The 27,999-nt window shown below is 52.9% G+C and overlaps 2 protein-coding genes across 7 annotated transcripts; one reads left to right on the top strand and one right to left on the bottom strand.

The window, feature by feature from the left end:
* TAOK2 (TAO kinase 2) lies at window positions 1-23,548 on the top strand. 2 transcript variants are annotated; one of them, XM_066383213.1, is made up of 19 exons: window positions 2-767; window positions 3,684-3,850; window positions 4,034-4,105; window positions 4,201-4,302; window positions 4,766-4,811; window positions 4,931-5,027; window positions 5,192-5,305; window positions 5,412-5,503; window positions 9,745-9,838; window positions 9,942-10,023; window positions 11,211-11,378; window positions 11,546-11,806; window positions 12,000-12,161; window positions 16,551-16,916; window positions 16,997-17,200; window positions 17,529-17,768; window positions 20,880-21,092; window positions 22,037-22,219; window positions 22,305-23,548. In XM_066383213.1, the coding sequence occupies exons 2-19, from the start codon at window positions 3,719-3,721 to the stop codon at window positions 22,824-22,826; spliced, it is 3,150 nt and encodes a 1,049-aa protein (XP_066239310.1). In that variant the 5' UTR covers window positions 2-767; window positions 3,684-3,718; the 3' UTR covers window positions 22,827-23,548. The 2 variants fall into 2 exon arrangements, with proteins under 2 accessions (XP_066239309.1, XP_066239310.1); XM_066383212.1 differs by lacking the exons at window positions 20,880-21,092; window positions 22,037-22,219; window positions 22,305-23,548 and having other exon boundaries at window positions 1-767; window positions 17,529-19,619.
* HIRIP3 (HIRA interacting protein 3) lies at window positions 23,356-27,751 on the bottom strand. Of its 5 annotated transcripts, none has more exons than XM_066383214.1 (7): window positions 27,613-27,751; window positions 27,409-27,529; window positions 27,173-27,287; window positions 25,595-26,931; window positions 25,321-25,513; window positions 25,142-25,240; window positions 23,356-25,055 (listed from the first exon to the last, which is right to left on the bottom strand). In XM_066383214.1, exons 1-7 carry the CDS (start codon window positions 27,675-27,677, stop codon window positions 24,895-24,897), a joined length of 2,091 nt encoding a protein of 696 aa, XP_066239311.1. In that variant the 5' UTR covers window positions 27,678-27,751; the 3' UTR covers window positions 23,356-24,894. The 5 variants fall into 5 exon arrangements, with proteins under 5 accessions (XP_066239311.1, XP_066239312.1, XP_066239314.1 ...); XM_066383215.1 differs by having other exon boundaries at window positions 25,321-25,495; XM_066383217.1 differs by having other exon boundaries at window positions 26,303-26,931.
* Window positions 27,752-27,999: the final 248 nt, after the last annotated feature.

Raw genomic sequence — 27,999 nt, 5'->3', positions numbered from 1 at the left:
TCTCCATCTTGGAATTGGGAGGAAGAGGGAGAGGGAGACCGGGACGAGACCCGGGTTGTGGTGCGGAGAGAAGCTGAGACTGAAGAGAAGGAGAGAGGGCGCCGGGACTGCCCCTAGCTACAATCTTTTCGCTACCCTCAGGAGGGAGAAGGAGAAGGGGAGGAGACCGGGGCGGGAGTGGGGGCTGTCACTCTCGGACCCTGACGTGAGAGGGGCCGTTGGGCTGGACCTCTTAGAGGTGGGCTCCCTGTCGGTGGCCGGAGACCTGGGCTCTGGCCCTTCGGTCCCGAATTTCCGGGCTTGACCCCTCGCTTTTCAAATATCTGGGTATCAGCCCCACAGATTCCAGATACCTGCGACTCGGGTCCCAACCTCTCTAAACCTGGGGCTCTTGTTTTCTAGGATTTCAAATATCTGGGGTTCAGGCCCCTGCGTGCACCAGTATCCAGGGTTCATTCCCCACGTGTTGAAATACCAGATTCAGCCTCTCTCCCGTTCGAATATCTGGGGTTCAGACCCCATAATCAGAAATCCGGGTCTCGGTAACTGTCGCTCTCGAGAAGGAGGACTGGACCACGAGGTCAGATCAGGTTGTCATCCCCTCCCCTCCAGGGGAGGCTTCCCGGGCCCGCCCCTCAGGAAGGGAGAAAGCCGAGGAAGAGGTGGCAAGGAGAAAGGTCTCCTTGCCCCTCTCCCAGCTTGGCAGAGCCGCTGGAGGACCCCAAGAGGAGTCGGCAGCACTGGGGCACCATAGTGACCCCTACCAGGTGAGACGGTGCAGGGACGTGGGTCTCTGTGTCTAGCATTGAGAAGAAAGGGTGCTACTTTCTCAGCAGCTGGACCTGGGGTAGGCCCTAACCTCAGGATGGGGAAGCCCAGTTGGGCCAGTGGTCAGCCTCTGGCCAGCATTGCCGTCTGCTGACACCCTCTTCCCCTTTCTCTTCCCTTCATTATGTCTGTTTGATGGGGGACCTCAGGTGACAGGGTCTCTCTGATGTCATGGGGGGGTCACGCCCTGCGTGCTTGAGCTGATCAGATGGGTTTGCACCCTTCTGATCTTCCCTGTTCACTTGGCCCCTCACAGCTACCTCTTCCTCTATGATTATAACCCTTTTTAACTGATTGCTCTGATTGTGTTGATTCCCATGCCTCTCATCCCCATGGTGGGTCTGCTTATGTTTTTTTAGGCAAGGTCTTGTTGGGTTTCTTGTCCTTTCAAGGAAGTGTGTGTGTGTGTGTGTGTGCATTTGTGTTTGGTGGTGCCTGGCAGTATTTTTCTCCAGCTATGTAGTTACCTTCCAACCTCTTGCTGTGATCATATAAATAATCTCATACGTTTGTCAAGTAACCTATCATTTACAAAGCACTTTACATCTGTTCTCTCATGTGACCCCCCCACCCCCGTCTTCATCCTTTTACTGCTATCTTCCCATTTCATAGTTGAGAATATTAAGGCCCAGAGTCATTGCCCAAGGTTACCCAGTGGCTGAATCAGGATTTGAGTTGGGGTTAGATTTAAGAATGAGAGGAAGAGGAGCTTCCCTTTTAGGAGGGCTACACTCAGAAGCTTTCCTGGTGGGAGGCTCCTGCCTTCTGCTTCATGGATTTTTCTCTCCACTGTGACCTTCATCTTTACTGAAATCCCAGTCTTTGGCCTGGGTTCCTGAGAAGGCTCTTAAAGCCAGGCTACTGGGCTAGGATGATCTCCAAAGTATTAAAGCCTTGTGGTGACTCTGGAGGCAGGAAAGGAAAAATCCATATGCTGAATGTCTGCATGGTGTTCCTGAGTATGGGATCTCATTAAAAATTGCATGACAGCCCTATGCTGTAATTCATTGTTGTACTGAAAGGAAGACCACATATAAGGAACTTAACTCAAAGCCCTGTTGCTGTACATTGCGGATGAAATGAACCACTAGTAGGGTAGGCACTGACACAGTTGGATTTCCTCTGCAGAATGGAGATAGCATTGTCCATTTTAGAAGGTGATTATGATTTAGCACAGACCTTGGTAGTCACTCAAATGTTCGATGTTATTTGAGGAAGAGGTCCCCTGTGATGTTTTTCTGGTATTCCTTACATGTGGCCTAGGGTCCTGTGTTGGCATTCTTAGCTGGGAGCTGGTAAAGAGGTCAAGAAGGTTCCTTTGGCAAGTTTGAGCACCTGCCTTTGTGTGTGGGTATGTAGTGGGTGGGGGTGAGGGTGCTTGTCAGGGTTGCTGGCAGGAGAAGGGAGATAGGAACTTGTTTTGAGCAGCCTGGGAGCTGCTGAGGGCAATCAATCAATCTCCCAAGCTATTCTGAGCCCTCTGCACACTGGGGGCCCCCAGGAGAGAGCTGGGTTTGCTCCTTGCCCTCCAGCTTCCAGTTGGGCTGAGGAGACAAAATTCACAGCACAGTGGGAAACAATGCATGACAATATAATTACATGGTGAATTTTTAGGCTCTTTTAAGGAGCAAGAACTCTGCCCTGGGAGTCCTGCTCTGCTGAAGGCTTCTTTGTGCCTGAACTCCAACAAGTGCTTAGTCAGGAGTTGGGCCTGGAGTCCCCTTGGGGGGTCTTGGCTTCGATGCAGGAGCTTTCTCTGGTGTTTGGCTGGGTGCTCTGGGAGCTCTCCCTAAGCCCTGAAGTGTTCAGGGGAAGCTTCCTGCAAGAAGGGAGGCGCACTGAGCTCGTAGTGAGTTGCTGAGAAAGTAATGAGCACACATTCCTGCCTGGAGAGGAGAAGGTCCTGTTCTCTGACCTTGGGGAAGTCCTCTTTCTTTTCTCTGCCTCAGTGACCTCACCTGTGAAATGGTGACCATGATCCTGCCCTGCTTATTTCCTAGGGCTGTTTTGAAAGCACAGTGGCGGAGCACCAGTGTTTGGAAAGGCACTTAACCTTCCTGAGCCTGTTTCCTCATCTGCAGAGTAGGGGTAATAGTAATAGCCTCATAAGGTTGTGGTGAGGATTGAATGAGAGATAATGCATGTAAGGTGTTGCTACTCATGTTCAATAAATGTTATTTTTACACCACAAATGTCCTGTACCTGTGTGTGAGGCCTATGCAATTGGACTGGACAAATAAGGCAGCCCAGATCACAGAGAGGCCCCCAAAGCCTGATGCCATTTCTGTCCCTGTCCTTCCCTTTGTAGATCTCTTCCCTGCTACAGTGTCCCTAGCCCTTTCTGAGAATGGTTCTTCTGGCTCCTCTGGGCCAGTACCCGCTTCTAACAATGGCCGGATTTCCACTGCCTCCGGCCTGACCATTTCCTGCTCCCTTCCAGGGTGTGAAAGGTTGAGGGAGGAGGGGCCTCAACACCAAGGTGAATCGGAAGGTGCCTGAAAACATTGGAGTGTGGGACTTGTAATACAGGACACTTGAGAATTTGGGGTTCCGGCTGGGAGGCAGAATCTTTTATTCTTGGGGGGGAGTAACGGGCATAAGGAAATGGAACTTGTTGAGGGCTGTGGGGGGTGGTGAGGATGCTTAGCTTCCAGTCTTCCAGTTTTAGGGAATCCAGGAACTCCGGCCCCCGTGCTCTGGTTGCCAGGGCAACTTCAATTTTTTGGAGCTTTGATGTTGTTCCTAATCTCCCCCTCATGAGGGAACTAGAGAAAAAGAAGGCAGAAACTTGAGGGGCCGCTTCCTCTTTCTGCGAGCCCTCTCCTTGCTCAAAGGGTTCCGTGTCCATTCTCCAGGTCAGGCCCCACTCTCAGGGCCCTCAGGGGCCATCATGCCAGCTGGGGGCCGGGCCGGGAGCCTGAAGGACCCTGATGTGGCTGAGCTCTTTTTCAAGGATGACCCTGAAAAGCTCTTCTCTGACCTTCGGGAAATTGGCCATGGCAGCTTTGGAGCCGTGTACTTTGTGAGTTGGGGCTTGGGAGGGGAGGGTAGGGATGAGGACTGCATTCTTTCTTCCATGGACTTCCAAACAGTCCTCTACACTACTTCACCACACCCGCCTTTCCTGCCTCTTGCTGTGCCAGCCAGTCTTCTTGCTTCCCAAGTCTCACGGGGTTCCTTCACTGCCTCTGGTCTCATCCTCTAGGCCCGTGATGTCCGGAATAATGAGGTGGTGGCCATCAAGAAGATGTCTTACAGTGGGAAGCAGTCAAATGAGGTAGGTCAGGCTTAACAAGACTGGGTGGGGGACAGGAGACCCCAGTCTGAAGATGCCAGCTGAGTAAGCCTCTCCTCCCTCTGACTGCCTCCCAGAAGTGGCAAGACATCATCAAGGAGGTTCGGTTCCTACAGAAGCTCCGGCATCCCAACACCATTCAGTACCGGGGCTGTTACCTGAGGGAACACACAGCTTGGGTGAGCTGGCCCCGACTCTAGCCTGATTTTTGCCCCCCACTCAGGCCCATCCTGATCCTGATCTAGTCTCCTAGGTGGGCCCTGTTCAGAGTTTTGTTGCGGGGATATAGAGAAGGAGGAAGTCTCTCCCACCCTCCTTACTCCCAGACAAACCTGTGAGCAGCAGTCTGTCCAGAAGGAGAGACTGGTTTGAAGAGTGACATAGGTGGTTAGCAGTTGGAAAGGGGCACCTGGATTGGAGGAGTTGGAGATTGAATGGGTCTTTGAAGGGGTTCAGGTCGGAGAGGCCTTGACTCTAGGGATCCCCCCCATTATCCCAGTTGCCCCTCCTCCTCATCATTACCCATGGGCGTTGCCTGAGTGGAGGATATCGTGAGGAAGCTCTCTGTTCTGGATCTCTGCCCAAGGGAGATGGGCTGGGGTGGCCAGTTGTGCTGATCTCTGACCCTTGACCCTTCCTTAGCTGGTGATGGAGTATTGCCTGGGCTCAGCTTCTGACCTTCTAGAAGGTGAGTAACTCTTTGTCCAACAAGTAGGAGGAAGGAGAGGAGCAGAGAAGCTGTAGAGGAAGGGTGGAGAACTTGTTCCAGCCCCACCCTCAGTTTGGTGTTTGTCTCTCACTCCCCAGTGCATAAGAAGCCCCTTCAGGAGGTGGAGATTGCAGCTGTGACCCACGGGGCCCTTCAGGGCCTGGCCTATCTGCATTCCCACAACATGATCCATAGGTACAAGCAGCACAGCAGCTCTGCTGCTGGCTGGGAGGGAAGGGTGCTCTCTATACCACTCTTGATTCAGCTGGGCTACAGCCTTCTTAGGAACTTGACGCTAACGCCCCTGCCCAGCACTCCTGAGAGGCATGTCTTATTCCTGTGCTTTTCTTCTATGGCAGGGATGTGAAGGCTGGAAACATCCTGCTGTCAGAGCCAGGCTTGGTGAAACTGGGGGACTTTGGCTCCGCATCCATTATGGCACCTGCCAACTCCTTTGTGGGCACCCCATACTGGTGAGTGGGAGTGCTAGTGAGGAGAGAGAGCTCCCAGCATGCTGGGAGCAGGAATTGGCAGGGTCTGGGTGGGTAATTAGTCTCTTTCTCCTGACTGTTCGCCCAGGATGGCTCCAGAGGTGATCCTGGCAATGGATGAAGGGCAATATGACGGCAAGGTGGATGTCTGGTCCTTGGGCATAACCTGCATTGAGCTGGGTAAGGACATCCTCATCTCTGCTCCCTCACCCTCTTTCACTATTTCCATACCATACTGTCTTTCGAGGTCTCCGAGTCCTGTCCATTTTGACTCTACCCTTGATCCGCAGTACAGGCAGCTATCAAATCCTGCTGGTTCTTACACCAAAAGATTTCATAGATTCAGGACAGAATACTCTTAAAAATACTTGGGCCCTGACTGGGTAGCTAGGTTGGTTGAAGCATCATCCCCATATGCAAGAGCTGGAGATTTGATCCCCAGTCAGGGCACATTTAGAAACAGATCGATGGTTATGTCTCTCTCAAATCAGTAAATTGAAAAAAAAGAAAAAGAAAACTTGAAACCGTACGGATATTATAGTAAATAAAGTTCAACAGAAGCATTGAAAGACTAGGTTATGGCAAGGTCTCAAAATGTGAAATAAGCCCTGGCCAGATAGGTCAGTTGGTAGAGCACTGTTCCGAAGCACAGAGATTGTTGGTTTGTTGGTTCGATCCCGGGTCAGGGCTTGTACAGGGACAGGTCAATGTTCCTGTCTCTCTCCCTCCCTCCCTTGCTTAAATAAATAAATGAAATTTAAAGCTTAAAAATAAAAAGGAAACAAAAACACAAAGACCAGAGAAGAGATAATGATATATGGAGAATCTATGCAGAGAGTCCAAAAGCCAGTGAATATGGACTGTAGAAATAGAGGAACAAGAGAAGAGGAAATTATCAAAGAAATAACCTCATTTCTTAGACTTGACTAGAGACAGAATTGAAAGTGTCTTCAACTGATGACCAAGTTAAATGGAAGAGAACCTCCCTATAAAGTACGTCATAGGGAAGGAATATAGTCAGTAATGTTGTAGTAACTCTGGTGTCAGATGGATCCTGGAAATATTGGGGGAAACTTTGCAAAGTATATGATTGTGTAACCACCGTGCTGTACACCTGAAAGTAATACAGAATAATTGAATGTAAACTGCAATTGAAAAATAAAGTTGAAAAAAAGAACCTAAAAAAAAAGAAAAGATTTCATAGCATTCTCTTCCTGTTCTAAACCTTTTCTGAGAGCCCAGTCTCCTGTGTGATGTGCTGGTAGGTTCTGGGATGTAGCAGTGAACGAGGCTCCTGCTTTCAGGGAACTTACATTCAAGTTAGGGAAAGAGGCATGTTTTCTCTCAGCGTGCTAAAAGCCGGTGAGGAAGTTGTAAGACTAGTGCAGCTCTAAAACAAGGGGTTTGGCCCATTTCAGGGCCTGAGGAAGGCTTTCTTACAGCAGAGATGTCTAAACCACAAGGCAAATGATAGTTGTTGGAAGACTATAGGGAAGAGCATTCCAGACAGGTAAGAGCAGGCATGGGGAACTGAGACTGGCCTCAGGGATTTGGAATATTGCAGTGATGCAAAGAGCAGGGAGTGAAGCCGGAGAGGTGAGCTCCAGTGAGTTCCCGAGGCCTTGAGGCCATGCCCACGTTCTCATCTTTACCAGCCTACATGATCGAAACAGCTGTTTAATGAGACGATGTCTGTAAGGCCTCCAGTAGGGTGGCAAGAATGGAATAGTAGGGTCCAAGAAAGAGATTGTTAGTTGTTCATATCAACAACTTCCTGCACTGCTTTTCCTACCGCCAGTCTCTCCTACTACAGTGTCTTATGTCACAGAGATCTTCCCAGGCTCTATTCTTGTGCCTCCCTCCTCAGGCCATCAGTGTGGTTCCCCATCGCTTTCAAGACTTAAGTTATCCTCCATCTTTCCTTACACAAGCTAAAGACTCTACTTCCTAAAACCTGGCTCCCTCTTAGTGATCTCCACCCCGAGGGTGCCGTGAACTTTTCCACTTTCTCGCCTTGGTTGATGTTCTGTCCCGCCCAAGGGTAGAGGTTTATACATGTCCGTCTCTGTATGTCTACATTTACCACTCAGGCTACAAGACAGGCGATGTAAATAAATATGTCAAGCAGGCCAGATATAAGAAAAGTCTACTCGGTTCCTGAAACTAGCATTGCAGGAGAGAGGCAGCCAAGATGGCGGAGTGCTGAGGGAGAAGCCAGTTTGTGCAGAGAGAAGGAGATGGGGAACAAAGGTGAATAAGGCTGTTGAGCTAGAAACCTTTGATTCTAGGAATACTGTACTCAGATAAGTCAGTGGCTTTGGGAGCCCTGAGTGGAAAGGGAAGTGTTTTCCCGCTTTGTGTAGTTCTCGCCCGTCGGGTGCTAGCTAGTATTAAAGATAGTGGCCCACAAAAAAAAAAGTCTAAAACTATTCATTTTATTCCTAGTTTTGGTAGAGACATGGATACAGAGAAGTATTTTGCTTTGATTAAAAGTAAACCCTATCTCCTGACCAGGCGGTGGTGCAGTGGATAGAGCGTCGGACTGGGATGCAGAGGACCCAGGTTCAAGACCCTAAGGTCGCCAGCTTAAGTGCAGGCTCATCTGGTTTGAGCAAAAGCTCACCAGCTTGGACCCAAGGTCGCTGGCTTGAGCAAGGGGGTTACTCGGTCTGCTGAAGGCCCAATGGTCAAGGCACATAGGAGAAAGCAATCAATGAACAACTAAGGTGTTGCAATGAAAGACTGATGATTGATACTTCTCATCTCTCTCCGTTCCTGTTTGTTCCTGTCTGTCCCTCTCTGAGTCTCTCTGTCTCTGTAAAAAAAAGAAACCAAAAAAAAAAAAAAAAAAAAAAAAAGTAAACCCCGTCAATCCTGAGTATAAACGGCAATTGATATGATCAGAGAAGCAATATGAAGAAGCCTGTGGCAAATGGGAGAGTGCTTCTGTTCAGCTCAATCACATCGTTATGCAAGAATGCAGGCTTCAGCCCTGGCCGGTTGGCTCAGCGGTAGAGCGTCGGCCTGGCGTGCGGGGGACCCGGGTTCGATTCCTGGCCAGGGCACACAGGAGAAGCGCCCATTTGCTTCTCCACCCCCCCTCCTCCTTCCTTTCTATCTCTCTCTTCCCCTCCCACAGCCAAGGCTCCATTAGAGCAAAGATGGCCCGGCCCTGCCCCAGGCGCTAGAGTGGCTCTGGTCGCAGCAGAGTGACGCCCCGGAGGGGCAGAGCATCGCCCCCTGGTGGGCAGAGCATAGCCCCTGGTGGGTGTGCCAGGTGGATCCCGGTCGGGCGCATGTGGGAGTCTGTCTGACTGTCTCTCTCCCGTTCCAGCTTCAGAAAAATCCAAAAAAAAAAAAAAAAAAAAAAAGAATGCAGGCTTCAGTTTTCTGGATCTCATTTTTAAAGAGAAACTTGAGATTTAGGTTATTATTATTTAATTGTTATGTGGAATTTAATCTCAAAATCACTGTGTAGGCGGGGGAAAAAAAACAGCACAAAACATTTGCCTGAGCCACAAGGGACTCCTGGCTTGGAACTTCTGATCTGAGCCCTGGCTGCAGTACCCCTTTTCCAGAAGACTTCCTGACTCTTCTGCAAATGGACCAGCTTGAAAGCCCATACCACGTACCCACCTTCCTAGCCGTTTTCCTGTCTCCCTCTTGTGCCAGTTAACAGTTTGAACTTGATATTATTTGTACAGTTCTATTTCATCTTTCCTGTTAGGCTGGAAGTTCTTTGAGGGCAGGGCCTAGCTTTTGTTTATCTTGCTCATAACACTGCAAGCTTTCTGCTCTCATTTGGCACCTAATAAATAGTTGGGCTGAGCCTGACCAGGTGGTGGCGCAGTGGATAGAGCGTTGGACTGGGATGCGAAAGACCCAGATTTGAGACCCTGAGGTTGCCAGCTTGGGCGCGGGCTCATCTAGTTTGAGCAAAAGCTCACCAGCTTGAGCCCAAGGTCGCTGGCTCAAGCAAGGTGTTACTCGGTCTGCTGAAGGCCCGCGGTCAAGGCACATATGAGAAAGCAATCAATGAACAACTAAGGTGTTGCAACGTGCAACGAAAAAAAAACACCTAATGATTGATGCTTCTCATCTCTTCGTTCCTGTCTGTCTGTCTCTGTCTATCTCTCTCTCTGACTCTGTCTGTAAAGAAAAAAAAAAAGGCTGAAAACTGTGCTTCCTTCTCCGGTGCTCTTCCATACGTTCTTTTCTTTGATCCCTGTTCCGCTTTGTGCAGGGGAGAGAATGGGTGTTACATTCTACGAGGGACTGTACCAAGATTATGTGACATGCTCAGTGTTATGCAGCAAGGAAGTCAGGGAGCTGGAATGTGAACCCAAGTCTTCTGATTTTCTGTTCCAGTCTCTACCCATCTGCCACCTCTCACTTCTCCCCCTCTTGACCTTTCTCTGTAGCGGAACGGAAACCACCGCTGTTTAACATGAATGCGATGAGTGCCTTATACCACATTGCACAGAACGAGTCCCCTGTGCTCCAGTCAGGACATTGGTAAGGACTGGGATTCCTGGGCCCAGGGGTTAGGCCATAGGGTGAGATGGCCTGACTCATGCATGCCTTCCCCGCCCCTCCCTGGCCCTCCTGTCATTACTAGGTCTGAGTACTTCCGGAATTTTGTTGACTCCTGTCTTCAGAAAATCCCTCAAGACAGACCAACCTCAGAGGTTCTTCTGAAGGTGAGGGCTCACTGGCCTAGTGTTCTCCTAGAACTAGAGCTTGTTAGAGCCACAAGAAATTCCTCAATTAGTGATTCCCACTTTCTCCTTTACCAAGAACTTCTTGTATGAATTCCCATCCCCATCCCCCCGGAACTCTGTTTTCCTAGATATTATCTATCAGACTGCATTTATTTAAGTTATAATTTGTCTTCCCATCTTTTATTAATCAAAGATGTATATAATTGCCAGCCAGAGCTTCTGGTCAGCATGCGATAACCAGGGTTACCACACTGATCTGATGTAAATCATGCCAAAGCCTGTGTAACCTTGTCATGGGCAAATGTATGATTTTCCTTAGGTGTTTTTTGAGAAGTAGAGGGCACCTCATTCCCTTCGCAGGTCCATGGGGGCTTAAAGAGCTCTAGCTGGGAACTGATGTAGATTGTCTAGTTTGACACTTGTTTTATATTTGTGGGATACATTATGAGGCCCAGAGAGGCCTCGTGACATGTCCACGGGCATGCAGCACTTTGACAGAGGACTGGACTAAAATCCAGATCTGACTGTTCTTTTTTTTTTTTTTTTTCCAATTTTTTTTTTTTTTTTTTTGTATTTTTCCAAAGCTAGAAACGGGGAGGCAGTCAGACAGACTCCCGCATGTGCCCGACCGGGATCCACCCGGCACGCCCTCCAGGGGGCGATGCTTTGCCCACCTTGGGGCGTCGCTCTGCCGCAATCAGAGCCATTCTAGTGCCTGAGGCAGAGGCCTTAGAGCCATCCCCAGCGCCTGGGCTATCTTTGCTCCAATGGAGCCTCCGCTGCGGGAGGGGAAGAGAGAGACAGAGAGGAAGGAGAGGGGGAGGGGTGGAGAAGCAGATGGGCGCTTCTCCTGTGTGCCCTGGCCGGGAATCGAACCCCGGACTCCTGCACGCCAGGCCAACGCTCTACCACTGAGCCAACCGGCCAGGGCCCAGATCTGACTGTTCTTGACCATCAGTCCTGGCTGAAGGAATAAGAGACTGGGAAGCAGAGATTGAGTAGTGGAAATTAATGTGGAAGGAGGGGTTGGGACAGGCCAGCATCAACCCATGATGATCATGGGCCCCAAGGGAGTGCCTCAGGCCAGAGGGAATGCCAGCATCCATAGGGTGTTGAGGATGAGGGAGCGGTGCTTGGCAGCAAGCCATGGTGCTCTCTCCCCCCAGCACCGCTTTGTGCTCCGGGAGCGGCCACCCACAGTCATCATGGACCTAATTCAGAGGACCAAGGATGCTGTGCGAGAGCTGGACAACCTGCAGTACCGCAAGATGAAGAAGATACTGTTCCAAGAAGCACCCAATGGCCCTGGCGCTGAGGCCCCAGAGGAGGAAGAGGTGACCCAGCTTGCCTGCCACCCTTGACCACCATGTTCTACTTGCCTCCTGGAAGCTACTTGGCCCCCTTCCCCACCCCTCCTTACACCCACTGTCTTTCTGTGCTGCTTCCATGTGCACACCCATCATTCCCCTTCCCTGCCCAACAGCCTCTGCCCTGTCTGCAGGAGGCGGAGCCCTACATGCACCGGGCGGGGACGCTGACCAGTCTAGAGAGTAGCCACTCGGTGCCCAGCATGTCCATCAGCGCCTCCAGTCAGAGCAGCTCAGTCAACAGTCTAGCAGATGCCTCAGACAATGAGGAGGAAGAGGAAGAGGAAGAGGAGGAAGAGGAGGAGGAGGAAGGCCCTGAAGCTCGGGAAATGGCCATGATGCAGGAGGGGGAGCACACGGTCACCTCGCACAGTTCCATCATCCACCGGCTGCCGGTATGCAGCTTACCCTGAGTAGGCCTGACCGTGGAAGGGCCCAGCCCAGCTTTCCTCGGACATAGTCTGGTTCTCTGCCCTCCCTCCCAAGCATGACTGATGGCCTCCCCTCTAAACCTACTGGGTCTCCAGGGAGCTTCCTTTGGGCCCAGTGTTCTCTGAGGCTGGGGTATTCTTTCCACCTACCCTCCAGGGCTCTGACAACCTGTATGATGACCCCTACCAGCCAGACCTGACACCGGGTCCTCTTCAGCCACCTGCAGCCCCAGCTCCCACCTCTACCACCTCTTCTGCCCGCCGTCGGCCCTACTGCCGCAACCGGGACCACTTTGCCACCATCCGTACTGCCTCCCTGGTAAGTGCAGCCATGCTTCCTCAGCCTGAAGGCCCCAACGTATCCAAGTCCCAAACTGATTTTTTTCCTTGTGGTACATGAGGAAGTCCAGGTTCTGCCTTCACTATAGTTACTGCCTCTCACTTTCTCCTTACTTCAACCCTGTCTTCTTCCAGCAGACTGTTTTGGTCACACTGCCCAATGCGGCCCGTCCCCTGGAAGTCACAGACCTCCAGGGAGATGGGCTGCATTGGGTGTTCCTAGCTTGGCAGACTCTTTCATTTTCCTGGCTAGGTTTTAGTAGCATCCTGGCCAACCCACTGCTTTACACCCCTGTGCAGTACTGCTGCCGAACAGCATAATAACAGGTGTGCTGGCCTTGGATTGTGGAGGGCCGGGGCTCTGTTCAGGTGTCTGCCTCCTACCAGTGATTGGTCCTCAGGCCCACACATGCCTATGTTAATCCTCCCAGCTCCTCTAGGAGGGAGAGGGTATGGTCCCATTTGGGAGATGAGGCAGCTGTGACCCAGGGATCCTGCTTGCCCAAGGCACTTGCCAAGTACCTTTGATGGTTTCAAATTCTTTAAGCAGGATCTTGGTCCTTTCCTAAAATTAAGTTATAGCAGTGTTTTTCTCAGTGTATAGCAGTTGATAGGAAAAAGTGGGTAGATTTTTTTTTGTGTGTGTGTGTGTATGCCAGGGACAGAGAGAGACAGAGGGACAGACAGGAAGGGAGAGAGATGAGAAGCATCAATTCTTCGTTGCGGCACCTTAGTTGTTCACTGATTGCTTTCTCATATGTGCCTTGACCGGAGGTTACAGCAGAGCAAGTGACCCCTTGCTCAAGCCAGCGACCTTGGGCTCAAACTGGTGAGCTTTTGCTCAAACCAGATGAGCCCGCGCTCAAGCTGGCGACCTCGGGGTTTCAAACCTGGGTCTTCCACATCCTAGTCCAACGCTCTATCCACTGTGCCACCACCTGGTCAGGTTAGATGAACATTTTATAAAACACAGTTTTTCATCCATCTTTTGATAAACACTTAGATTGCATTCCTGCTTATCTGCAAGCACCAATAATCCCTGAGAGGCTACTGATTGGTCTAGTACAGCGGCTCTCAACCTGTGGGTCGCGACCCCGGCGGGGGTCGAACGATCAAAACACAGGGGTGGCCTAAAGCCATCGGAAATACATATTTTATTATTTAAAAATGTATTGTATAATAAATAAGTATTTTCCGATGGCTTTAGGCGATCCCTGTGTTTTGGTCATTCAACCCCCGCCGGGGTCGCGACCCACAGGTTGAGAACCACTAGTCTAGTATGTGCCTATGGTCTCTGCATGTGACTGGTTTTTTGACAGGACAACTTTCCAGATCCTGTGATGCTTGGTTCTTTGTGATACTGTGCAGAGGTCTGTAACTTCCAGGGAATTGGCCACCTGTACTAATCTGGGTTCCACTGTAGCCCCTTAACAGTAGATCTGAGTTCAAACCTCGGATGAGGATGTACAGGCCCAGTGGTCTTGTTACTGTAACATCTCATGGCCTACACTCCAGCTCTGGGCTTAGGCTGTAATGGTCTTCAGGGTTTGCTGAAGGGGGAAGAAGCCAACACTTACTGGTTCAGAGTGTTCTAGACACTAGTACGTATGTTTCAGAGTTCATCCCTGTGGCCCCCTATGAGGATGTATTACTGCCCCACATAATAGATAGGAAACCAAAGCTTAGCAACCTTAACTTAAACATCACATGGTTAGTAAGTAGCAGAGCTGGGACTTGGGCCCAGGTCTGTCTGATTTTTTTTTTTTTTTGAGAAAGAGACAGAGATGGGGAGAGAGATGAGAAGCATCACGTGTAGTTGTAGCACTTTAGTTGTTCATTGATTGCTTCTCGTACATGCATTGACTGAGGGGCTCCGGCTGAGCCAACGACCTGGGCTTTAAGCTGGCAACCATGGGATCATGTCTATGAGCCCGTGCTCAAGCCAGTGACTTTGGGGTTTTGAACCTAGGACCTCAGCATCCCAGGTTGACACCACCAGTCAGGCTGTCTGATCATGCCTTTTTTTTTTTTTTTTTTTGTATCTTTCTGAAGTGAGAAGCAGGGGGAGGCAGAGAGACAGACTCTTGCATGCGCCCCACCAGGATCCACCCAGCATGCCCACCAGGGGGCAATGCTCTGCCCATCTGGAGCATTGCTTCGCTGCAATCGGAGCCATTCTAGTGCCTGAGGTGGAGGCCATGGAGCCATCCTCAGCGCCCAGGCCAACTTTGCTCCAATGGATCCTTGACTGTGGGAGGGGAGGAGAGAGGGAGAGAAGAAGGAGAGGGGGAAGGATGGAAAGCAGATGGGCACTTTTTCTGTGTGCCCTGGCCGGGAATCAAACCTTGGACTTCTACATGCCAGGCCAACGCTCTACTGCTGAGCCAACTGGCCAGGGCCTGACCACTCTTTTTTTTTTTTTTTTTTTGTGGCAGAGACAGTGTCAGAGAGAGGGATAGATAGGAACAGACAGAAAGGGAGAGAGATGAGAAACATCAATTCTTTGTTGCGGTTCCTTAGTTGTTCATTGATTGATTTCTCATATGTGCCTTGACCAGGGGGTTACAGCAGACCAAGTGACCCCTTGTTCAGCCAATGACCTTGGGCTCAAGGTGGTGAACCCTGCTCAAACTCGATGAGCCTGCGCTCAAGCTTGCGACCTCTGGGTCTCGAACCTGGGTCCTCCGCGTCCCAGTCCGATGCTCTGTCCACTGCGCCACTGACTGGTCAGGCCTGATCACTCTTAACTAATCTGCATTGTTCCTAATTTTATGAGAGTCACTGTGCTTATTACCTTTTATCATCTAATTCAGTCACATCAACTTGTAAGTTGATTTTTTAACTTTTTTAAAAAATGTATTAATTTGAGAGAGAGAGGGAGATAGAGGGGGGAGAGAGGGAGAGAGAGACAGGAATATCGATCTGTTTCTGTATGTGCCCTGACTGGGGGTCAAACTGGCAGCCTTTGCTTCAGGACAGTGCTCTAACCCAGTGGTCCCCAACCTTTTTTGGGCCATGGACCAGTTTAATGTCAGAAAATATTTTCTCGGACTGGCCTTTAGGGTGGGACGGATAAATATATCACGTGACCGAGATAAGCGTCGAGTGAGTCTTAGACGGATGTAACAGAGGGAATCTGGTCATTTTAAAAAAATAAGACATCGGCCCTGGCCGGTTGGCTCAGCGGTAAAACGTCGGCCTAGCGTGCGGAGGACCCGGGTTCGATTCCTGGCCAGGGCACACAGGAGAAGCGCCCATTTGCTTCTCCACCCCTCCGCCGCGCTTTCCTCTCTGTCTCTCTCTTCCCCTCCCGCAGCCGAGGCTCCATTGGAGCAAAGATGGCCCGGGCGCTGGGGATGGCTCTGTGGCCTCTGCCTCAGGCGCTAGAGTGGCTCTGGTCGCAACATGGCGACGCCCAGGATGGGCAGAGCATCACCCCTGGTGGGCGTGCCGGGTGGATTCCGGTCGGGCGCATGCGGGAGTCTGTCTGACTGTCTCTCCCTGTTTCCAGCTTCAGAAAAATGAAAAAAATAAAATAAAAAAATAAGACATCGTTCAGACTTAAATATAAATAAAATGGAAATAACGTAAGTTATTTATTCTTTCTCTGCAGACTGGTACCGGTCCGCGGCCCGGGGCTTGGGGACCACTGCTCTAACCAACTGAGCTGTCCAGCCAAAGCTCAATTTTTTTGGATTTTTCTTTATTTCCTTTTTAAAAAATTCATTTTAGAAAAGAAATACAGAGAGAGAGAGAGACAGAAAGGGGGAGGAGTCGGAAGCATCAACTTAATAGTAGTTGCTTCTCATATGTGCCTTGACCAGGCAAGCCCACGGTTTCAAACCAGTGACCTCAGCGTTCCAGGTTGACACTTTATCCACTGCGCCACCATGGGTCAGGCCTGGTTGTTGTTTTTTTAAATGAGAGAGAGACTGAAAGAGACAGTGAAATAGAGACAGAAGCAGAGACAGGAAGGGAGAGAGATGAGAAGCATCAACTCGTAGTTACTTGTTAACTGATTTCTTCTCATGTGCCTTGACTGAGGGCTCCAGCCAAGCCAGCGACCATGGGATCATGTTTATGATCCCACGTTCAAGCCAGCGACCTCGGAGTTTCGAACCTGGGTCCTCAGCGTCCCAGGTCAACGCTCTAGCCCCTGTACTACCACCTGGTTAGGCAACCTGTGAAGTCCATGTTATTTCCATTATCTATTTGAGGTGGCAGGCTCAGAGAGGTTATGTGTGAGGAGTACCGAATGAGAATTAAATCCGTGGCTCTCAAATCCATGTTCTTTCTCCATAGAGCATGAAGACTGTGTTAGTAAATGGGGGTCAGGGCTGAACCCCACTGATCCTCTCTCCTGCCCCAGGTCAGCCGTCAGATTCAGGAGCATGAGCAGGACTCGGCTCTGCGGGAGCAGCTCAGTGGTTATAAGCGCATGCGACGCCAACACCAGAAGCAGCTGCTGGCCCTGGAGTCGCGGCTGAGGGGTGAACGCGAGGAGCACAGTGCGCGGCTGCAGCGCGAGCTCGAGGCTCAGCGGGCGGGCTTCGGGGCAGAGGCTGAGAAGCTGTCACGGCGGCACCAGGCCATCGGTGAGAAGGAGGCGCGAGCTGCCCAGGCGGAGGAGCGCAAGTTCCAGCAGCACATCCTTGGGCAGCAGAAGAAGGAGCTGGCTGCCCTGCTGGAGGCGCAGAAGCGAACCTACAAACTTCGGAAGGAGCAGCTAAAGGAGGTGGACTAGGCAGCGGCAGTGGGCGGGGCGGGGCTGGGGTGAGGCGGGCCCTGACCCTGCCCTACCGCTGCCCTGCCCAGGAGCTCCAGGAGAACCCCAGCACCCCCAAACGGGAGAAGGCTGAGTGGCTTCTGCGGCAGAAGGAGCAGCTACAGCAGTGCCAAGCTGAGGAGGAGGCGGGCCTGCTGCGGCGGCAGCGCCAGTACTTTGAGCTGCAGTGTCGCCAGTACAAGCGTAAGATGCTGCTGGCACGTCACAGTCTGGACCAGGATCTGCTGCGAGAGGTAGGTCCTCCCAGCCCCCCATGTCCCAGACCGCAGCCCCCTTTTCCAGTTTCCTCGCTGTGTCTGTCTTCCCCTCTGGCTCCTTTGGGTGATGCCTGCTCCTCCTGAACATCCCTTTTGCTTCTCGTGCTCATCAGACCTTGCTGGAGTTTCTTTAGAACTCTGTTCCCAAGGCAGCCAGGAGCTTGGTTCCCTTGTACCCTCATCTCCTCACCTCATCTCTCCACCCTCAGAGTTTGGGGTCTGCCCGGAGTTTGGGGTCCTCACTTGCATGACACCAGCAAGGCTTCCTGACGGGGCTCTGGGCCCGGCCTCTCTTCTGCTTCAGGACTTGAACAAGAAGCAGACACAGAAGGACTTGGAGTGTGCGCTGCTGCTGCGGCAGCACGAGGCCACACGGGAGCTGGAGCTGCGACAGCTCCAGGCCGTGCAGCGCACGAGGGCGGAGCTCACCCGCCTGCAGCACCAGACCGAGCTGGGCAACCAGCTGGAGTACAACAAGCGGCGGGAGCAAGAGTTGCGGCAGAAGCACGCGGCCCAGGTTCGCCAGCAGCCCAAAAGCCTCAAAGTACGTGCAGGCCAGCGTCCCCCGGGCCTCCTGCTCCTCACTCCTAGGGCTCTGGGACCACCAAGCACAGGCTCCCCTAGAGAAGAGCAGCTCTGCCCAGCTAGCCAGGAGGCAGTCCTGGACCAAAGAATTCTGGGAGAGGAGGAGGAAGCAGTTCCAGAGAGGATTCTGGGAAAGGAAGGGGCCACCTTAGAACCAGTGGAGCAGAGGATATTGGGGGAAGAATCAGGAACCCCTAGTCCCAGTCCACAAAAGCGAAAGAGTTCAGTTGATGAGGAAGTTTGGAATCTTCCTGAGGAGGAGATAGAGGAGCTCCGAGTTCCATCCCTGGCACCTCAGGAGAGGAATGTTGTGGGTCAGGAGGTGGCTGAGGTCTGGAGGTTGTGGGAGAAGGGGGCTGCGAGCCTCCTGGATGAGGAATGTGAGCTTGGCTGGGTCCAGGGCCCACCACTGACCCCAGTCCCGGAGGAAGAAGAAGAAGAGGAGGAAGAGGCTCCAATTAGGACCCTGAGAGATCCTGGAGATGGCTGTCCTTCACCAGACATTCCCCCTGAACCCCCTCCAACGTATCTGAGGCCTGGCCCCGCTAGCCAGTTCCCTGGACTCCTGTCCCATGGCCTCCTGGCCGGCCTCTCCTTTGCGGTGGGGTCCTCCTCCGGCCTCCTTCCCTTACTCCTCCTGCTGCTGCTCCCCCTGCTGGCGGCCCAGGGTGGGGGTGGCTTGCAGTCCTCACTGCTGGCCCTTGAGGTGGGACTGGTGGGCCTGGGGGCCTCCTACCTACTTCTTTGTACAGCTCTGCACCTGCCCCCTAGTCTGTTCTTACTCCTGGCCCAGGGCACTGCACTCGGAGCTGTGCTGGGTCTGAGTTGGCACCGAGGCCTCATGGGTGTCCCTCTGGGCCTTGGGGCCGCCTGGCTCCTAGCCTGGCCAAGCCTGGCTCTGCTCCTGGCAGCCATGGCAGCTGGGGGCAGATGGGTGCGGCAGCAGGGCCCTCGGATTCGCCGAGGTGTCTCTCGGCTCTGGTTACGGGCTCTGCTGCGCCTGTCGCCCTTGGCCTTTAGGGCCCTCCAGGGCTGTGGGGCTGTGGGGGACCGGGGTCTGTTTGCACTGTACCCCAAGACCAACAAGGATGGCTTCCGCAGCCGACTGCCTGTCCCTGGGCCTCGGCGGAGCAGTTCCCGTGCTGCTCGACACCCACTAGCCCTACTGGCCAGGTTTTGGGCCCTGTGCAAAGGCTGGAACTGGCGCCTGGCACGGGCCAGCCAGGGTTTGGCCTCCTGCTTACCTCTCTGGGCTATCCACACACTGGCCAGCTGGGGCCTGCTTCGGGGTGAGCGGCCCAGCCGTATCCCCCGACTGCTACCACGTAGCCAGCGCAGGCTAGGTCCCCCTGCTTCCCGCCAGCCACCACTAGGGGCTCTAGGTGGGCGGAGATCCCGAACCCGTCAGTCTCGGGTCCTGCCTCCCTGGAGGTGACCAGCTAGCTCTTCACCACCCCAAACCTAGAGCATTGAGCACTTTATCTACCACTACTCAGTGAAGATTCTCCGCCTCAGTCCTCCCTGTCCTCCCTCCTCCTCAGAATGCTTCCCCACCTCCCCCTCCTACACCCCCACTCCCCAGCCCTTTGGACCTCTAAGCAGGCAGCTTCCTCCACTGTGGAGCCCAGAAGTCCCACTGTGCTCTCCTGAAGCTCCCCCTAAGTTATTGCCTTTCTCCCGCTGTGTGTGTGCTCATCCTCACCCTCATCCACTCAGGCCTGGGGCCAGGGGTGGGGGGGTGGGAAGAGTCATGTTTTTTTTTTTTCTCTCTTTGATTTTGTTTTTCTGTCTCCCTTCCGACCTGTCCCCTTTCCCCCACCAAAAAAAAAAAAAAGAAAAAGACAAACACAAATAAAAGATCTGAGCGGAACTGTACCTTTGGCCCAGGCTGCCTCTGTCTGCTTTGTCCTGCCGCCTAGCCTCCCTGGTATGCCCCAGTTCCATGACCTCTTCACTTCCATCTGCGTTATCTCAGCCCCTTTCCCTCCGCAGCCTCATCCTCTCTGCCGTCATAGCTTTGTCGCATCATGACCGCCACCAGCTCGGGGTCTGGGCCTCTGAGCCTTGACCTAACTTCTTGGTCCCACAGTTCCCATTTGTGGATTACTTAGGAGAGTCCTTAGGTTCCAAGGCCTTTTTTCCTTATCCCCTGCTTTGTCGAGACCAACCTGTTTCCTGTGTGGTTCCCTTCCTTCTGGGAGCTGAATCTCCCTCCTGGCACCAGCAATACCCCAGAGGGTTGGGGGATGGGACTGGAAACCCCCCGCAGTAGAGAGGTGATTCGGGGAGGCCAGGCAGAGAGTATGGGGGCCGTGGAAATGGGATTGGTTTGGGGCTTGGAGCGGGAGCTGAGTGCATAAGGGACCAGCTGGAATGTGGAGATCTGGCCAGGGTGGCAGCTGCTGGCCCCTTGACTTTGTCAGGCCCTTTCTGGCCACGTTCTTTGCCCCTTTGCCTTACATGGTCCAACATGGGCCAACCTGTTTTTGTCCGTTTCTCAGCTCGGTGCTTACCCTCCTCCCCTCCTTCCCACCCAGAGGTGCTGAACCTGGGCCTTCCTCTTTAGCTGTGCCGCTCTCTTCCATGGATGTGTTGTGTGACTTGGTTTTCTCACCCTTCTTGTACACATTCTGTATCTGCTCACATGGCTTCTATCTCTAGGTCATGTTTTCTCTTTGCATGGACAAAGCTTCTTGGATGCCCTCAGTACCCTAAAGATACTCAGTTCCCTGTCCATGAACTCTCCTGCTGTTTCTTGTGAGTTTTCCACGCACCTCTGTGAACATGCTCTTGGAACCTGTCTTATTTTCTTTGCACCTCTTGCCCATTGAGAATCTTCCTGATCTCTCTCAACACAATCCCATCTCTCCATGTCTGTATACAGTTCCCCCCGCCCCCTCTGTCTAACATGTTTTCTGTTTCTCTCCCTCTCCCTGTCTCTGTTTCTGTCTCCTCTCCTCTCTTCTCCCCTGATTGTTCCTCCTCCTCCTCTTCCTTCTCTTCCTCCTTCTCCTTCTCTTCCTCTTCCTCTCCCCTGCCCCCGTTTCCCCTCGGTCCATCCACTGCATAGTCAAAGGAGCTGCAGATCAAGAAGCAGTTCCAGGAGACGTGTAAGATCCAGACTCGGCAGTACAAGGCTCTGCGGGCACACTTGCTGGAGACCACGCCCAAAGCTCAACACAAGAGCCTCCTTAAGCGGCTCAAGGAAGAACAGACCCGGAAGCTGGCAATCCTAGCCGAGCAATATGACCAGTCCATCTCAGAGATGCTCAGCTCACAGGCGGTGAGGCCTGGGGTCCCAGGAGGGAGATGGTGGAAGGTGGCCTCTATTTCCCACTTAGTTATGGGCAGTGAAGAGGGGGGGCGTTGTGGACAGAGAAGGGGCTTTTTTATTCCTGGAAAACTCAGATACTCTCCCACTGTTGGTATTCTCCACAATGGTTTCATTATCTCTCAAGTATTTTCTTAAGGTATTAACAAAGCCAGCCTGCCTACTCTACCCAGAGCCACCAAGGAAAGAGTGGCTGTAGTGTTTTCTTGCAACTGAGTTACTTCAATATGTGAACAGGAAGCAAATCAAAATGCTTGTAGCCCTCAGGCCAATTTTCTTAGACTTCTGGAGGACTTTGAAGGTTGCTGTACTTAGAGTGATCACACATAACATTGGAATGGGCCACTTAAAATATACACATGGTGTAGAAAAGAATGCTGTGCATTGCCATTTTTTCACTCAATCTCACCTCGCAGAGGTAACTTTTTAATAATTGTTCTAGATTTTTTTCTATGCATATTTGAAAAGTACATAGAATTTTTAAACATGAATGGAATCATACTTTACGTACCGTTCTAACTTCTTTTTCCACCTAATACTTCTTGGACATCTTCCCATGTCAGGACACATACCTCTTTTTAACAGCATAGGATTTTCCACAGTATGGATGTACCGCAGTTTATTTAACCCATCCCTTATTGGTGGGCGTTTAGGTTGTTTCCAGTATTTTGCTATTACAACACTCAGTGAACACCTTGGAGCCCATGTGCAAGAATACCTTGGGGGTAAATTCCTGGAAGTGTAATTGCTGTGTCACAGGGTATGATGACCTTTTATTTTGGTAGATGTTGACACTGGCTGCTTCTTGAAACCTTAGGGCCCAGGCCTAGGTGGGGCAGGAGAGGATTGTGGGGGTGGAGGAGGAGGCCCCTGAAACTAGTTCTTCTACCTTCCAGCTGCGGCTTGATGAGACCCAGGAGGCCGAGTTCCAGGCCCTTCGGCAGCAGCTCCAGCAGGAACTGGAGCTGCTCAATGCTTACCAGAGTAAGATCAAGATCCGCACAGAGAGCCAGCACGAGAGGGAGCTGCGCGAGCTGGAGCAGAGAGTCGCTCTGCGGCGGGCGCTGCTAGAGCAGCGGGTAAGAGGGCGTATCTCCCAGGATGGGCTGGGGCGCGCGGTGGCCCCAGGCCGCTGGGCTCTGACCTCTCTTCTGGGCGCCCCAGGTGGAAGAGGAGCTGCTGGCCCTGCAGACAGGGCGCTCCGAGCGAATCCGGAGTCTGCTCGAGCGGCAGGCCCGTGAGATCGAGGCTTTCGATGCTGAGAGCATGAGGCTGGGTTTCTCCAGTATGGCTCTGGGGGGCATCCCAGCTGAGGCTGCTGCCCAGGGCTATCCCGCTCCACCCCCTGCTCCTGCCTGGCCCTCCCGCCCTGTCCCTCGTTCAGGGGCACACTGGAGCCATGGCCCTCCTCCACCAGGCATGCCCCCTCCAGCCTGGCGTCAGCCCTCTCTGCTGGCTCCCCCAGGCCCCCCAAACTGGCTGGGGCCGCCAGCACAGGGTGGGACACCCCGTGGTGGAGCCCTGCTGCTGCTAAGAAACAGCCCCCAACCCCTGCGACGGGCAGCCTCGGGGGGCAGTGGCAGTGACAGTGTCGGCCCACCTGCTGCCGCAGTGCCTGGGCCTCTGAGCCGCAGCACCAGTGTCGCTTCCCACATACTCAATGGTTCCTCCCACTTCTATTCCTGAAGTGCAAGGTGGATGAGCAGAAGACGGGCAGGGGCAGGGCTGGGTGGAGCCTGATCCTGGAGGGCTGCTGAAGCTTGAGGCCCACCCAAGGGCAGGGGACACAATGGTGGTTCCAGCTCTCCTCAAACCTCATCTCATGAGCTTCTTGGGCTGGGTCAGCTTGGGCATAGGTGCCTCAAAGCTTTGACCAGGAGCCCCTGCCTCCCCACCATGGTGCCAGGGTCTCTCTCCACAGCCTCAGAAAAGGAGGGAGATGTGTGTGTCAAATAGTCATCTAGTCCCCTGGGGGAGGGGAAGGGTGGGTCTAGCTATATTATATTCAGAGAACTATACTACCCCTTACAATGGGACCGTGGACTGGAGACGCCAGGCCCCCCAGACCTGGGACGTGGCAGAGCAAGTCTGGAGTCTGGGGCAGGGAGAACGGGAGGAAAAGGCCTTCTGAGGAAGAAGGCTCAGGATGGGGTCTTGGGGTCAGGATGCCTGGGTCTCTCCATTCCCCCGTTGCCGTCTGACGTCCTGTGCCGTCTTGTCTTTTTTTTTTTTTTTTTTTTTTAATTGAGATCAGAGCTGGGACAAGGGAACAAGGGAAGGACCTTGAAAGGAGCTGCTCCCAGGTATGGGGGCAGCTATGGGAGCCCCTCCCAGCTACGGGGCCGGCACAGAGCCCCAAGGCAAGCTTTTAATAAACTGTTGGTTATTCTAACAGACCCCAGGACTCACCCTTTCTGTCTAAGGTATCTTTTTAAAGACTTCAGTGGCAGGTGACAGTGCTAACGTGTATTTAAAAAAAATTAGACTGTTACTAAAAATTGCAGTGATTTTCATGACTTCAAACATGACTAGATCCAGAGTCTCAAGGGGGCCATCACACTTGACCTCTGCTTCCCTTTGCTTCAGAGATTTTTAGGTTAACTCAGGCTCTTGGCAGCTCCAGGCCTAGATCTTACCAGCAACCTCAACATCAAGAATCCCAGCCAAGTCCTGGAGTGACTTAACTCAATGGTTTTCAACATTTTTACACTTGGGGACCAGTGAGTATAAGAATTCTTTCAGGAACTGCTAAGGCAGAAATCACCTTGAGTATAAGTGGATCGACTCAGATAATTGGGTCTATAGCCTGGCCAGGCTGTGGCGCAGTGGGTGGTACAGTGGATCGAGTGTTGACCTGGGATGCTGAAGACCCAGGTTCAAAACCCTGAGGTCTCTGGCTTGAGCAGAGTCACTGCCTCAGCTAAAGCTCCCTGGTCAAGGAACATTTGAGAAGCAATCAGTGAACAGCTAAAGTGCCACAAGTTGATGCTTGTCACCGCTCTCCCTGTCTGCCCCTCCCTCTTGTGGACCAGCATGCAATTTCTGGCTGCTGGTCCATGGACCAGCAGTTGAAAAACATCGACTTAATTGACTCCATCTGTAGCCAGAAGCCTGGGGTAGTGCTCTGATTGGTCAGGTGTAGGTCCTTTCCTCACCTGAGTCACTGCAAGGACTAAGTGGCTGTTTCCATAAGGGAGAAGGAAGACATAAACAGCAGCTGTCCCCAAGTTATTTCATTTTATGCTTCACATTCTTCAGGCCATTTTCAGGTGCTCCTTTCAACTATGCATTGGGTTATCAGACTCGGCTGTAAGCGGGGGTGGGGGTGGGGTGGAGGAGAGCCACACTCCTGACAGCTTGGTGGCAGACTGCTTGGCAGGGTCTGCAGGCTAGGACTTCTCGGGAGAACCTACAGGAAATTAAAGGGAACCAGACTGGGGGTGGCACACAGCCTCCTGGCCCAAAGTGTAGGGTGGGTGAGAGTTGGGGACTATTTTTCATGTGATTCAACACTCCTTTATTGAGTCTTAAAAAATAAACCCCTCAAGCACAGCACTTTAAACGGAGAACATCAAGCTGAGAAGTAGGATCCCAACAACTGCGTCCCTGGGGGTGAGAAGTCTTAAAGAAAGGTGCTTCTGCTCCGTGGGCACAGAGTTGAGGGTGGGTTCAGAGGGACACACACACACACACACACACACACACACGCGCGCGCTTTCTACAGGTGTTGACTCCCCCCTGGAGATGGGGGAGCTCAGTTACTCTCGCCATCACTGCTGATGATGCCACGCATATGTGACCAGTCTGGGCGTGGGGGGTGGTGGCATTCTTCCTCTGAGTCCAGGGTCCGGCGGTACAGCTCCCCAGGGGGGGCTACTTCTGAAGGGTTCCAGGCTGTGCATCTGCGGGGCCGACCTGGGTGGGGGGAAGAAGTGGGAGATGAGTTGTCTGAGAAAATCGAAGCCCCCCCTGTTCCTGGGGAGTGGGTAGAAGCCCCGCACCTGAACAGCTGATAATGTTAGTGATGTCCAAGGAAGCGACCTCCGCGGCCTCCTCACGCTGCTCCTTCAGGGCCCGACACTTCTCTAAAGAAGGGTTACCTGGAGCAGAAGAGGCTAGTGACCCTCGCCTCCCCCGCATCAGGGCCCTCTCCCACACCCTCGAGTATGCCCAGCCTCACCCTTCATGCCCAGAGCTTCCAGCTCTGCCCGGAGGACGCACAGGCGCTCCTTGTGTGATCGGCAGGAGCCCAGCAGCTTCTTGTAGTTGCGACGGGCCCCACAGGCCCAAATGTAGCGCTTTAGCCTGCTCACAGCAGGGTGGTCCTCACCGCGGTGGTGGCGGCGGTGGCCAGCCTGGGCAGGAAAGAAGAGCTGAAGGCCAGGCTTTGTGGGACCGAGTCCAGATTGCTCTCTTCCCTTAATTGTGGCCCCCCACCCCATCTTCCCCCTCACCTTCCTGTCTTTGGGGTCCGGACTGCCGCTTGCAGAAGAGGAGGAAGAGCTTCGTGTTCTTGTCTTGGAGCTCTTCCTGCGAGAGCATTTCTTCCTCTCCCCCGTGGGGGTCCCCCCTGCCTCACTGTCAGTCCCTTCTCTCTCCGAGTCACTTGCCTCACTATTGGCTGTCTTTCCACTTTCCACTTCGGCTGACTCTCCAGTGCCTTTAGTAGCTGGTTTCATCTTCCTCCCACTGTCTTCCCCACCCTCCTTGCCGCTCCCACTCTGCCTTGTGCCACCCTTCCACTGGGTCCTGTCCTCACTCATCCTCTGTACTAGTGGCTCTTCATCTTCCCCACTGGTGTCCCCGCTGCCTGCTGCTTTCCCCTCCTCTTCTCTGTCCCAGCAGTCTCCTCGCACACGCACTGCCCTGCCTTTCTTCTGTTCACTCCTCTCCTCCCAAGTTGACGTTTTCCCTCCATTGCTTGGAGCTCTGGGTTTCCAGTCCTCCTCTTCCTCTCTGTTCTGTTCCTTCTTGGCTAGGGTCTCCTCCCCCTCACTCTCCTTTTCACTCTCCTGGTGGCTTTTAGCTCCTTTGCTTCCCACCCTCTGGGCAGGTTCCTCCTGGTCCTCACTGTCCTTTGTGGCCTGCTTCCTGCTGGCTAAAATCTTGACTGGTCCCCGCTTGTTCTTAATCGTGGCCCCCCACCCCATCTTCCCCCTCACCTTCCTGTCTTTGGGGGCTGGACTGCCACTTGCAGAAGAGGAGGAAGAGCTTCGTGTCCTGCTTGTCTTGGAGCTCTTCCTGCGAGAGTGGTTCTTCCTCTTCCCCGTGGGGGTCCCCCCTGCCTCACTGTCACTTACCTCTCTCTCTGAGTCACCTGCCTCACTATTGGCTGTCTTTCTACTTTCCACTTCGGCTGACTCTCCAGTGCCTTTAGTAGCTGTTTTCATCTTCCTCCTGCTGTCTTCCCCACCCCCCTTGCCGCTCCCACTCTGCCTTTCACCACCCTTCCACTGGGTCTTGTCTCTTGTCACAGGTTTCTTCCTAGTCCTGCCTTTAGACTTCTTTTCCACATCCTCCTCTTCCTCACTACTCTTTTCTTTCCAAATCTTACTTACAGCAGAGCCCTTCTCCTCCTCCGCCTCCTCCTCCTCACAGCTCCCCTTCACAGCCTCCTTCTCTAACCCAGTCTGTGCAGTAAGGTCCCTCCACTGTTCTCCCTCATCACTGCTCTCAGCTGCTTCCCTTGAGGCTCGCTTCCGCCTCTCCTCTGCCGGACTGACTGCTGCCACCATCCCATTCTTTGCTGGGGGGCTGAAGTAGTCTGGACTGGAGGCTGCATCGCTGCATTCTGGAATGTGGAGAGAAGAGAAGATTGGGACAGGTTCCTCCTGTCTCCTCTCCCTCCATTTGGGATAGGTTGCCTCAAACCCTGCTCTGATAGATGGAGGGAACGACAGCAGGAAATGGCTATCAGTCCACCCTGTTCCTGTTTCCTGACTCACTGACCTCACGCCCTCATCCAATGCCTTGGGATATAATACGTGCACAGTAAATAACTTTGAATGGATCACTATGCAAAAGGCACTAACCTGACTCCGAATTCAAACGAAATCTTTTTCTCTCTGAGTCACTGCAGGGTGTGGCAGGCCTCTTTGCCCTCTTGACAAGGTCTAGCCCTTCTTGTCTGGCACCCGCTTCACCCATCTGTTCGTGCATCAAGAGGCAAACCGTGTAGTAAGGTGGTGTCCTGCCACACCCCCTCCTCAGGCCCCTACTTCTCGGCAACAAACCCCGCCTCTCATGGCGGGGGGCCAAGCGCCCATACCTGCATCTTCACCAGCTCTTTCTCCACCAGCCGCTTCAGAGTCTGTTTCTCCTCGGGATCCAGGTGGTCGCGGCCGGTGTGAGACAAGAACCTCCGCCGCACGATGGAGTGCGTTAGCGTGCTGTGGAGACACGTGTCAAGGCGGAGTCCCCCTCCTGCCCCTGCCCTTTCCAACCCCAACCTTGACCCCAACCTCCGGTGCACCTGAGGTCCGGGCGGCCTCGGAAGAAACTACGGGTGAATTTCCGCATCTCGTTCTCCCGCGCCATTTTGCTCTAACTGGGATTGGTGGGCCGCTCTTTTTTCTCCTCGGCCTCCGTTAGCGCCTGTGACAGGCTTGCGCACGCGCCGTGAGGGGAGGGACCTTTGCGTGTCGGTCACGGGCTGTTTGGACCGAGAACTTCGGAAGACAAAACTTGCTTTTCCCGGAAGTTGGGGGGGGGGGGTCTCGCGTCTCCTTCCTTTTCTTAGAACCAATCGTTCTTAAAATTCTCGTTAGTAACTGATTAGGCGCAGAAACTTTTGGGTGTAACGTCATCAACTTGCGACGCTACCTCCGTCTTTGGTGACGGCCCAGGTATGCCACTGTGA

The sequence above is a fragment of the Saccopteryx leptura genome, chromosome 4 (assembly GCF_036850995.1).
Source record: "Saccopteryx leptura isolate mSacLep1 chromosome 4, mSacLep1_pri_phased_curated, whole genome shotgun sequence".
NCBI lineage: Eukaryota > Metazoa > Chordata > Mammalia > Chiroptera > Emballonuridae > Saccopteryx > Saccopteryx leptura.
Note: the sequence above shows the minus strand (reverse complement) of the source record. Positions and strands in the feature narration are given on the sequence as shown.